The sequence below is a fragment of the Lynx canadensis genome, chromosome D3, assembly GCF_007474595.2.
Source record: "Lynx canadensis isolate LIC74 chromosome D3, mLynCan4.pri.v2, whole genome shotgun sequence".
In the NCBI taxonomy this organism is placed as follows: domain Eukaryota; kingdom Metazoa; phylum Chordata; class Mammalia; order Carnivora; family Felidae; genus Lynx; species Lynx canadensis.
The window spans coordinates 28381196-28394501 of record NC_044314.2 but is presented as its reverse complement, the minus strand read 5'-3'; the positions used below and the strand labels follow the sequence as shown (position 1 = coordinate 28394501).

Here is a 13306-nt window from a genome sequence, read left to right as displayed (position 1 = left end):
TAGACAAAAAATAACCCAGGCTTTAACGTTGGGTGGCTCCGCAGGGAGCTCAGGCCATGCAGGTTCTCAATCACGTCTGGCCAGTTAGAATATCGAGTCTGGCATCTGTTATCTCCAAAATCTCTGAGGTGGTGGTGTTTTTTAAATAAATAAATAGATGCCAGAAATTTCAAGAACATGAATTTGTTCACTCTGGAATAACCTATACGTTTAATTGTTCCTGTAGTTGATGGAAAACTTGTAATGTTTTCATTCAGTGCTGCCTCTGTAGAAACTGACTTCCTCAATAACAGAAACTTGAAGCAATTGTGTCTGAGGTCCTTGACGTTGCCTGGAACGAATCCTGATGTGTCTCACAGATCGGTCTAGTTTTGCACGTGGGTCGCTAGAGCTGAGGAATTTACTTACTGAGAATACTGTCAGTTATAAGATTTAAAGAGGAAGACATATGAAAATAAATGATAGCTATCACTTAGATTATAAAATAAAAGATAATTTTTCACAATTGCTTAGAATTTGAATAGTTTTCCATGTTTAACTCTGGGGCCAGCTGAGCTCCATATAGGCAAAGTTTTGATTCCTGACCTCCTACAGCAATTTTCAATTTAAGAATTTCTTAATGCCAAGGTTCATTGGAAATCTCACAAATGCTGGTGTCTAACACTATTTTGCCAAGACGAAATGAGCTTGCTCTAGAATTTGTTGCATAAATAGCTTCTGTTTTGCGTAATGATTAATGGCTGGCCATTGTTTAAAAGTGGAGCAGTTAGTTGGGCAGTGAAAGAATGGAATTGAAGTGTAATGGTTACTCAATAAAAAAATCAGTGACCCACATTGATTTCTGTACTGGAATTAACAGAAGCCGAAACTAGACAGGATTGCAAAAAATAAAAATTTTGAAAAGGCGTAACTTTATTATCTTTTAATAGGTGTTTGTTGGCTATGGTAAATGCAACAGTGATGGGGTCAAAAATACCCATGAGAACCCCTTATGCACAGCCTGGCCACAGAGAGAAGATGAGCTGGTTTATCTGCATAGATTTGGGGTATTACATGTCTTATATGCCTGTGGCTTCAACATTCCACTCGTGCCTTCTGGGATCTGAGAGTTTTGATGTTTTCCTACTCCCTGCTCGCCTGGCTGTGCTCTTGGCATTTCTTGCATGCTCACGGTGGTCTTGCCATTGTCTTTCTCTCTTTGCCTATCTCTGGGATTACCTCATTGGTATTCTTCATTTGTTTCTACCATTGGCACGATGAAAACATCATTGTTGTCTGGTGGGTACCATTCTGGTGATGCTGGTGCTTTCCTATCATATAGTTATCATGAGAAGGGAAGAGCCTCGTAGTGAACACAAGCCACGGTCATATTAGCATTTTCCCGAGGCACGCTGACTATAATCATGCCTCGTACGTTCTTATGTTTTACAATTCCTAGATTACAACTCTTTGGTTTTCAATAGCTTGGTTCACTTTTACCTTTTCCAGTGTCTATACTTTGTGGAATATTATCCTTGTCTGTTTTTCAACATTTAAATAACAAATCCCCAAAACAAAGAATGTCTGAGGCAGTTGCCCGATGTGGGGACAAATTCAAGCAATCTTTGAGTTGGAGAGTGTCTATGAGGGGCTTTACTTAGGCTGTGTCAACGCATACAGACTGTTTTGTAAACAATTCTGCCCTTTCAAACCTTAAAATCTCCAGCAATTTTCCTTTTTTTTGTGTGTGTAAAATAAAAACTTAATTTTACAAGGCTGCTTGGGACTTCTAGGAAAGGTGGTGGAGTAGGAAGACCCTAAGCCCACCCTGTCCCATGGATACATCTAGCTAACACTCACTTCAATGTAAATAACCCAGAAACCACCCGAAGACTGGCAGAAAAAACACCACAGCTAAATGTAAAGAAGAAGCCACATGGAAGAGGGTAGAAAGGGCAAAGACACGGTCAGGAGCTAAACGGACCTGCAGGTTGGTCCATGGTCATGAGGGAGTCCAGGGCACAGAGAGAGGACAGAAACAGACCCCCGGACCAGGGAGCCCACACAGGGAAGACAAATCCCCATAACATTTGGCTTTGAAAACCAGAGGGACTGAATTTCATGAGTTCTCACAATGAGCAGGACTTAAAATCTGAAACTTTTAAAATCAGCAGACTTGGCACTAGGAGAGCAGAGCAGGAGAGAGGAAACTGAGGCCCTGTGCTTAAAGAGACTGCACAACAGCCCTGTAGAGGCGCAGCAGAGATGCAGCAGTTTGAAAAACACCTGGAACATGCAGGAGAAAGAGTTATCTACTCGTCTCAGAGCACGTCCTGGAGGGACAGAGATCACTGGGAGACCCTCCAGGCACGAAGGAGCTGGCAGGTGCCACTTCCCTCCCATGCCCCCCAGCATAAAGACACCACCACCTGCAGGAACCAGAGAGGCACTTGCAGTAGCTACCTAACTTGCTAAAGCAACTCCCCCACTGATCCACCCCCTGCAGACACACCTGCCTCAGCCCCAACGATGCAGGGCCCCTTTTGGCTGGAGCCCATTCAGGGCAGTGCCACAGGCCTGGCAGAGTACAAGCAGGCCCAACAGGACAGGTGGTGGACTCCCTCCTGACCACCACTCCAAAGTGACTCCTGCCCCGGGGAAAGGGAAAGATAACCACACACACCAGTGAGACTACAGCCCCAGCAGTGGGCTGGGGGAAGACATCTGCCTGGCTGCAGGCCCTGCCCACCAACAAAAGCCTCTCAGTGGACAGCACGGGGAGAGCACCCTGCAGATGGGTGCTACCGCATCTCTGGCAAATGCCTGGTCTGACTCAACTCAAGCCCCAGGCGTCCTCAGACTGGCCCACTAACACCACACGGACCAAACCCTGCCCACAACAGGCAAAGAAAGTCGCTGCAGATGACCGGACTGAAGGAGAAATCAGCTCAGTCACAAAAGCTGGATGCACACAGCACACTTAGAAGACACCCCTGGAGCACCAGGTCCTGGTGAACAGGGGACGCTGCACTGCAGGGCACTACAAGACCTCTTCATAAGGCCATTACTCTCCAGTGCAGGAGACATATCTGACTTTCCTAACACAGAGAAACAGATGCCAAGACAGACAAAATGAGGAGACAGAGGAATATGTCCCAAATGAAAGAACAGGACAAAATCACAGCAAGAGATCTAAGCTACATGGAGATAAGTAATATGTCCGATAAAGAATTTAAAGAAATGATCATAAAGATACTCACTGGACTGGAGGAAAGAGTGAGGGACAACAGTGAGACACTTAGTGATGATAAAAAAAGAACCAAACAGGGATGAAGAACACAATAAATGAAATTAAAAATACACCAGATGGAATAAATAGCAGACTAGAGGAAGCGGAACAAATCAGTGACCTAGAGGACAGAGGAAAGGAAAGCAATCAAGCTAAGCAAGTAAGAGGGGAAAACATTATACAAAATGAGAATAGACTTAAGGAACTCAGCGACACCATCAAGGGTAATAACATTTGCATTATAGGGATCCAGAAGAAGAGAAAGTAAGGGGGGGCAGAAAGTTTATTTGAAGAAATAATAGCTGAAAAATTCCCAAATCTGGAGAAGGAAACAGAAATCCAGATTCAGGAGGCACAGAGAGCCTCCAACAAAATCAACCCAAGGAGGTTCCCACCAAGACACATAGTAATTAAAATGGCAAAAAGTAGTGATAGAATTTTAAAAGCACCAAGAGAAAAGAAAACGCATACAAGGGAAGTCCCATAAGGCTATCAGCTGATTTTTTCAGCAGAGACTTTGCTGGCCTGAAGGGAATGGCATGATATATTCAAAATGCTGAAAGGAAAAAAATCTGCAGCCAAGAATACTCTATCCAGCAAGGCTATCATTCAGAATAGGAGAGATAAAGAGCTTCCCAGACAAACAGAAGCTAAAGAAATTCACGAGCACTAAACCAGCCCTAGAAGAAATGTTAAGATAGGAGACTTTTTGAGTAAAAAGCAAAGACCACAAGTAAGAGTAAGGAAAGTAGGAAACACAAAAGCAGTGAAAAAAAAAGTGTATCTGCAAAAATCAAAGTACTCACAAAATAAAAGGATGTAAAGTATGACACCACATACCTAAATATAAGGGCAAGTGGAATAAAGAAGAGGTTCAAACTTAAGCGACCATCAACTTAATATAGATTGCCAAATGCAGAAAATGTTATATACAAACTGAATGATAATCACAAATCAAAAACCAGTAATAGATATGCAAAAATTAAAGAGAAAGGAATTCCAGTATAAAACTAAAGAAAACCAACTAATCATGAGAGAAGAGAGCAAGAGAAAAAAGGGAAAGAGAAAAACCACAAAAACAACCATAAAAAAGTAACAAAATGGCAATAAATACATACCCATTAATAATTATCTTGAATGTAAATGGACTGACTGCTCCAATCAAAAGACATAGGGTGGCAGAATGGATTTAAAAAAAAAAAAAAGACCCATCTAGATGCTGCCTGCAAGAGATTCATTTCAGACCTAAAGACACATACAGGCTGAAAATAAAGGGATGGAGAAGGATTTATCATGCAAATGAATGCAAAAAGAAAGCCAGGATAGCAATACTCAAATCAGACAAAGTAGACTTTAAAACAAAGATGGTAACAAGAAACAAAGAAATAAACTACATAATAATAAGGGGAACAATCCAGCAAGATAAAACAAGTGTAAATATTTATGCATCCAACATGAAAGCACCCAAATACTTGAAAAAGTTAATAGCAAACATAAGGAAAATAATCAGTAGTAATACAATAATAGTAAGGGACTTTAACATCCCACTTAACATCAATGGACAGATCATCCAAATAATAAATCAATAAGGAAACAGTGTCTTTGAATGACACATTAGACCGTATGGATTGAAGAGATACAGTGAGAACATTCCATCCTAAAACAGCAGAATACACATTCTCTTCAAGCGCACATGGAACATTCTCCAGAATAGATCACATGTTAGGCCACAAGTCTCAATAAATTCAAGAAGACTGAAGTCATACCATGCCTTTTTTCTGACCACAACACTATGAAACTACAGATCAACCACAAGAAAAAAATCTGGAAGGAACAAAATACGTGGAGGTTGGATAACATGTTATCCAACAACGAATGGGTCAACCAAGAAGTCAAAGAATAAATAAAAAAATTCATGGAGACAAATGAAAATGAAAACGCACACACAAAAGAAAGGAACAAAATGGAAACACAATGATCCAAAACCTTTGGGATGCAAACGTGGTTCTAAGAGGGACGTCATATAGCAACACAGGCCTAAATCAAGAAGCAAGAAATATCTCAAATAAGGAACCTAACATTACACCTAAAGAAGCTAGAAAAATAACAAGAAACCCAAATCAGAAGAAGGAAGGAAATAATAAAGATTAGTGCAAAAATAAATTATATAGAAATTTTAAAAACAATAGAACAGATTGATGAAACCAGGAGCTGGTTCTTTGAAAGGATCAACAAAATTGATAAACCTTTAGTCAGACTCATCAAGAAAGAGAGAGAGAGAAAGAGAGAGAGAGAGAGAGAGAGAGAGGGAAAGAGATAATTAAAATAAACAATATCACGAAAGAGGAGAAATAACAAGTGACATTGTGGAAATACAAAGGATGGTAAGAGAATATTATGAAAAATTATATGCCAACAAACTGGACAACCTAGAAGAAATTGATAAACTCCTAGAAACATATAACCTCCAAAAACTGATTCAGGAAGAGATAGAAAATTTGAATAAACTGATTATCAATAATAAAACTGAATCAGTAATCAAAAACTCCCAACGAACAAAAGTCCAGTACCAGATGGCTTCACAGGCTAATTCTACCAAACATTTAAAGAAGAGTTTAATACCTATTATTCTCAAGCTATTCCAAAAAATAGAAGAAGGAAAACTTTCATATTCATTCTACGAGGCCAGTATTACCCTGATACCAAAACCAGATAAAGAAACTACAAAAACCAAACTACAGGCCAATATCTCTGATGAACATGGATGCAAAATCCCTCAACAAAATATTAGCAAGCCAAATCCACCAATACATTAAAAAAATAATTCACCATGATCAAATGGGATTTATTCCTGGGATGCAAGTGCAATATTTGCAAATCAATCAACATGATATATCACATCAATAAGAGAAAGGATAAAAACCATATAATCCTTTCAATAAGTGCAGGAAAAGCATTTAACAAAGGACACCATCCAATTATGATAAAGAAAAGTCTTAATAAAGTAGATTTAGAGAGAACATACCTCAACAGAATAAAGGCCGCATATAAAAACCACACAGTTAGCATCATACTTAATGGTGAAAACTTGAGAATTTCCCCCTAAGATCAGAAATAAGACAAGGATGTCCATTCTCACAGCTTTTTTTTTAATGTTTATTTATTTTTAAGAGATAGAGTGAGAGTGGGGGAGGAACAGAGAGAGAGAGGGAGACACAGAATCCGAAGCAGGCTCCAGGCTCTTGACAGCTCAGAGCCCAACGTGGGGCTCGAACTCACAAACCGTAAGATCATGACCTGAGCCGAAGTCAGACACCCAACCGACTGAGCCACCCAGGAGCCCCTCACCACTTTTTTTTTTAAGTTTATTTATTTAAAGAGAGAGTGTATGCAGGGGAGGAGTAAAGAAAGGACAGAGAGAGAGAGAGAGAGAATGCCAAGCAGGCTCTGCACTGTCAGTATGAAGCCCAATGAGGGTCTCAAACAAGCATGAGATCATGACCTGAGCTAAAATCGAGTCAGATGCTTAACCGACTGGGCCACCTAGGCACCCCCACTCTCACCACTTTCATTCAACATAGTACTGGAAGTCCTAGCCACAGGAATCAGACTACAAAAAGAAATAAAAGGCATCCAAACTGGTAAGGAAGAAGTAAAACTGTCACTATTTGCAGATGACATGATGCTATAAATAGAAAACCTTAAAGACTCTACCAAACTACTAGAACTGATAATTGAATTCAGTAAGATCCCAGAATACAAAATCAATGTATAGAAATCTGCTGCATTTCTATACACCAATAATGAAACAAGAGAAAGAAAAATTAAGAAAGCAATCCCATTTACAACTGCACCAAAAATAATAAAATACCTAGAAATAAGCCTAACCAAGGAGGTGAAAGACTTGTACCCTGAAAACTATAAAACACTGATGAAAGAAATTGAAGATGACACAAACAAATGGCAAGATATTCCAAATTCATAGTTTGGAAGAACAAATATTGTTAAAATGTCCATACTACCCAAGCAGTCTATAGATTTAATGCAATCAGTATCAAAATACCAACAGCATTCTTCACAGAACTATGACAAATAATACTAAAATTTGTATGGAACCACACGAGACCCCAAAGAGCCAAAAGAATCTTGAAAAAGAAAAACAAAGCTGGAGGTACCACAGTTCCAGATGACTACAAAGCTGTAGTAATCAAAACGGTATGGTACTGGCACAAAAACAGACACATAAACCAATAGAACACAATAGAAAGCCTAGAAACAAACCCGCAGTTATATGGTCAATTAATCATCAACAAAAGAGCCAAGAATATGCCATGGGAAAAAGTCTCTTCAATAAATGTTGCTGGGAAACCTGGACAACTACATGCCAAAGAATGAAACTGGACCGCTTGCTTACACAATACAGAAAAATAAAGTCAAAATGGATTAAAGACCTAAACATGAGACCTGAAACCATAAAAATCCTAGAATAGAGCACAGGTAGTAATTTCTCTGACATGGACATTTCTAATGTCTCCTGAAGCAAGGGAAATAAAAGCCTAAATAAACTATTGGGACTACATCAAAATAAAAAGCTTCTGCACAGCAAAGGGAACAACCAACAAAACTAAAAGGCAGCCTGATGAATGGGAGACGATATTTGCACATGACATAGCTGATAAAAGGGTAGTATCTAAAATATATAAAGAACTAATAGAACTCAAACCCCAAAAAACAAATAATCCAATTAAAAATGGGCAGAAGACATGAACAGACATTTCTCCAAAGAACACATACTGATGGCCAGCAGACACGTGAAAAGATGTTCAACACCACTAATCATCAGGGAAATGCAAATCAAAACCACATAAGATACCACCTCACACCCATTAGAATAACTACGATCAAAAACAGAAGCAGCAGTAATTATTGGTGAAGACGTGGACGAAGAGGAACCCTCACGCACTGTTGCTGAAAATGCAAACTGGTGCAGTGACTGTGGAAGATAGTAGGGATGTTCCTCAAAAAATTAAAAACAGAACTACTCTATGATCCAGTAATTGCACTACTTGGGATTTACCCAAAGAATAAAAAAACACGAACTTGAAAGGATACATATACCCCTATATTTATTGTAGTATTACTTACAATAGCCAAATTATGGAAACAGCCCGGTGTCAATATAATGGAATATATGGTCCATCAATGATAGTAATATTCATATATACTTTTTATATATGAATGATCTTTTTTGTGGCTGAATAATATTCCATTATTGTATATATTTTATATAATATAAAATGAAATATTATTTGACCATAAAAAAGATGTGATGTGATATACAATGGAATATTATTCAGCCATAAAAAAGAATGAAATCTTGCCATTTGTAACAACATGGATGGAGTTAATGCTAAGTGAAATGAGATAGTCAGAGAAAGACAAATACCATATGATTTCCCTCAAATGTGGATTATAAGAAACAGAATAAACGAACAACAGAAAGAAAAAGAGACAAACCAAAAGTAGAGTCATAACGATAGAGAACAAAGTGATGGTTACCAGAGGGGAGGTGGGTGGGGGGATGGAGGAAATAGGTGAAGGAGATTAAGAGTACACTTACCATGATGAGTACTGAGTAATGTATAAAATTGTTGAATCAGTATTGTACGCCTGGAACTAATATAACACTGTATGTTAACCATACTGGAATTAAAATTTTAAACTTATTTTTTTAAAAAAGCCTTCTTATCTCGGGAAATAGCTGTTTGGTCTGCATTAGTGAGCACCATTTTGTAACCTGATGTTTGGCTCTTTAACTGACAGCATGAAGCTTCAGTACTTGGTCTTAGCTCTTTCTATATTATTAGTTGGCTCAGTATGTTGAAATTAACTATTTTTCAGTCTTTCCCATTAGACTGAGCTCCTTGAGAACAGGAGGTAGGTGCTCAATGAATATTTGTCGAACTAGAAATGGACTTACGAAATTCAAGGCCAGAACCTTCTCATGGTAGCATTAAAGGCAGTGATGAAAAAAGTACTATGGGATTTGGATGTGGACAATACTCACCACGACAGTGTTTCAGGAGGAAATCGATGCTTTCTTAGTCCCCTGGGATGTCATGGTCTAAATGAAGTGCTTTTAAACTCATCCTCTGTGGCTACTGTAAGCAGGCCGATGCTGGCCAGTCTCAAGTGCTCTGGCTTAGGATATTTATGAGTTCTGTCCTTTCCTGAAGGACCCAGAGGAAGAGCTATCCATGGAGAATAGCCCCACTATGGCTAAAATGGACCAGGGTGAAAATCAGGTTTTACCAAGTCCAAGAAGAAGACGCCTCCCCAAGGCACTTGGCTACGTCACTGGTGATATGAAAGAATTTGCCAGCTGGCTTAAAGGTATTTATGCTTCCATCCCTTGGGTTGATGGGATAGGTAGCGTGGGGTTCTTGTACTCATATCTTTAGTTATATTCCCTTGACTTTTAACTATTCCTCTCCTCTCCAGTTTTTAACTGTTCATTTTTTTTTTAAGATTTTATTTTTAACTAATCTCTATACCCAGCATGGGCTCAAACTTACAACCCCAAGATCAAGAGTCACATGCTCTACCGACTGAGCAAGCCAGACACCCCTAACTTTTTATCTTCTAACCTGCAAGCCCCTTCCAATGTTTTGTTTTTTTATGGAGATAGTGGTCAGGATCAGGGCCCTGTTCATAATAGAGGAAGGCACCTGGTTCCATCCCATGATTTCAGCACTTAAAGACTGAAGTTTTATTATTGGTAATGCATTTCTTTGACTTAAGAGTCTGTACCACTGAGCATGGTAAATAAGTGCATTCTGTGCTTTCTGCAGTGGAGATTCTAATAGGGGCAGTGTGGGTGGAGCATGAAGAAACAGAAGGGTTTCAGGGATCTGAGTGCCACTAAAAGGGAAATGACTCAGAGGGAAATAACTTCCAGGAATATCAAAACTTAGTTCACCTTTCTCAGAAGGGGTGTTGATTTTACTCAGGGTGGGCACTAGGCATGGAAAGGAGAATCTTGCCTTGTCAATTCCTTAGCTCTGCATATCTCATCTCTTCCAGACAAACCACAGGTGCTCCAGTTCGTAGATTGGGTTCTTCGGGGCATATCCCAAGTGGTGTTCGTCAGCAACCCCATCAGCGGAATCCTGATTCTGGTGGGGCTCCTCGTCCAGAATCCCTGGTGGGCTCTCAATGGCTGTGTGGGAACAGTGGTCTCTACCCTGACGGCCCTGTTACTTGCTCAGGACAGGTAGGCGCGTCCATTCAAGCCTGCTCGTCTTGCTTCTGAGAACACAGGAGCCAACCAGTGACTTTGGGAACCAGTGATAAAGTCCCACTCTTCCCAGAAAACCTACCTTTATTCCACAACTCTACATTTGTCTTGAGTCAGACATCAAAGGATCATCTATATCCCTTATTATTTCTCTTTCATCATTCACTAAATCATTCTTCTTTAGTGATTAATCAATTATTTATCATGAGCATTTTGTTTGGGCATGAGTTCTTAAAAAGTCTTGATGGCTTAAAATTTAAAAAAAAAAGGGGGGGGGGTGCGCCTGGGTGGCTCAGTCGGTTAAGTGTCCAACTTCAGCCCAGGTCATGATCTCACAGTTCGTGAGTTCGAGCCCTGTGTCGGGCTCTGTGCTGACGGCTCAGAGCCTGGAGCCTGCTTCGGATTCTGTGTCTCCCTCTCTCTCTCTGCCCCTCCCCAGCTCAGGCTCACATGCTGTTTCTGCCAAAAATAAACAAACTAAAAAAAAAATTTTTTTTTTAAAAAGTCTTGATGGCTTAAAAAATTCCACTAATTCTATTATGTCTTGTTTCCATGCTTAGTTTAGCAAATTCATTCTTTATAGACAGTGTAAAGTTTAGCTCAGTTTCTAGAAAGATGAATAATCACAAATTCCAAGTTAGTAAGTTCTGACTTACGAAGTGTTTGTGTGTTTTCTCAACTACGTGTTAGGTTAAAAATAGCACATACATTTTTAAGTTTACTTATTTATTTTGAGAGAGAGAGAGAGAAAGAAAGAGCAGGCAAGTGGGGGAGGAGCAGAGAGAGAAGGAGAGAGAGAGAATCCCAAGCAGGCTGCACGCTGGCAGCACAGAGCCCAGCTCAGGGCTCGATCTCACACTCGACTCAAAAATAGCATGTACTTTATAAATTGATCTGTCATTGAAGAAGTGATAAGCTGACTTCTACAATGGGAGAAGACAGCTCCTGACTTCCTAGTTTTATCAGGGAGGCCACTGGTCTTCTAGATGTCCAGGATCAATGCATAAGCACCAGTGGATGGTCATTGTAATGACTCAGCTCTCATAACACTTACCATAAATTACCTAAGGAGCTAACCAGAAAGAGAATCAGAAAAAGTTCCACTCTCCTATCAGGTCCAAAGAGCCTGATTTGTTCTCCATAGCTTACGTTCAGTCCTATTCCAACGCACATCAGGAAACAGCCTATTCAGTATGGAGGTGTGGTCCAAGACTGCGCCATATCAACTATTCCTTCATTGTTTTGTTCAAGTGGAAAATGACACATTTTCCTTATCAGGTGTTATTTAAAAATCAAGCCATATTTACACGTGTTGATTTTCAAATCTCTTTTACTCTCTTCAGTCCCAAAGGACCGCATTAAAATGGCAATCCTGTGTTAAGCAAATCCACATCTTCCTGCTGCCTTAAGTATGGCGTTCTGCAACTTGCAGACGTTGCCATTAAAGCAATGGCAGTCAAGCATCAAGTCTCCAAATCCCTTATTAGAAGATGAGTTTTTGCATAGCTGTCCACCGTCCTCATGTATAGTCCCAAATTCTAGAAGACAGTATCACTTCTGGGGTTAAACCAGTACAAAGCCCATCACTTTCTACCTGTCCTGATAGATTAGTTAGGGGAGACCAAGGACATTGGACAGAGAGTCCCTCCTCTCATGCTCTCACCCAGGTGAGTGTAAGCGATACCACCTTGCTGTTGTAATGGTACCTACTGCCCCCGCTGAAGCTCTCACACCACGCAAACAACCCCTGTAGTGTGGCCTCTGGCTGTGTCACCTTCCTTCAGACCCTGCACCTAACCTCACATACTCACTCCACCATCTTTGCACCCGGTGGCCCAATGACTTCATCCTTTAACTCAGCCCTTCGTGGTGTGAGATGTCAGCTCTTAGAGCCCTAGGGGGCCTGGCTTGTCAGCCTTGGGGCTTATTCTGTAGAAGCTGTTCTATTTCTCACTTAGGGCTTCTAGTGCCCTCAATTATGAAACGGGAACCATTTGGGTCAGGAGTAGAAAATTGCCAATAGGACAACCTTCAGAAGTGAGGTGACATGCTGAGAAGCATAAAGAATTCGGTGCTAAATGTGCACATAAATGGAGTACCCTGCCCAGGAAAGGTAATTGTTTTTCATTGCAATAACTTGAAAATGGATAGTTGGAGACGACCAAGTAGAGGTGCAGGAAGATGAAAATGTATGCTGAGCTGGAAGATTAATGTTTATAAGGTCACAGACACTACAGAAGTGAATTTACAAGTCGACAATCTTACACCTCTTACCAAGAATGTCAGAACTAGGAAAGTTTCACATAAGAGCTCTGAGGCCCTTAATGATGCAGGTCAGAGGCCCTTAATGATACAGAAGAAATAACAACTTTCCAATGTCCATGCTGTGCCTCTTGCCCGCAGGTCAGCAATTGCAGCCGGGCTGCAGGGCTACAACGGCACCCTGGTGGGAATACTCATGGCTGTCTTTTCAGACAAGGGCAACTATTTCTGGTGGCTGTTATTCCCTGTGTCTGCTATGTCCATGACTTGGTAAGTTACACCTGGTTTTCAAAATGCCTTAAAAAAAACATGTATAGGGCCAAGAGAGAATGGGGAGTTAGTGTTCAATGGGTACAGAGTTTCAGTTTTGCAAGATGGAAAATGTTGTATGAATGGACAATAGGGATGGTTACACAACAATGTGAATGTGCTTAACGCAAGTGAACCGCACCCTTTAAAATGGTTAAAATGGTAAATGT

General features: G+C 40.3%; 1 protein-coding gene across 3 annotated transcripts in view; it reads left to right on the top strand.

Annotated features, from left to right (window-relative positions):
- The window catches only part of SLC14A1 (solute carrier family 14 member 1 (Kidd blood group)), a 51729-nt gene that overhangs the window by 24528 nt on the left and 13895 nt on the right, over positions 1–13306 (top strand). For all 3 annotated transcript variants that reach the window (XM_030336494.1, XM_030336495.1, XM_030336493.1), the window contains 3 exons: positions 9505–9661; positions 10352–10541; positions 12969–13097. In XM_030336494.1, coding sequence (XP_030192354.1) covers positions 9526–9661; positions 10352–10541; positions 12969–13097 — 455 coding nt within the window. In that variant the 5' untranslated portion in view covers positions 9505–9525. The remainder of the gene's footprint in view (positions 1–9504; positions 9662–10351; positions 10542–12968; positions 13098–13306) is intronic.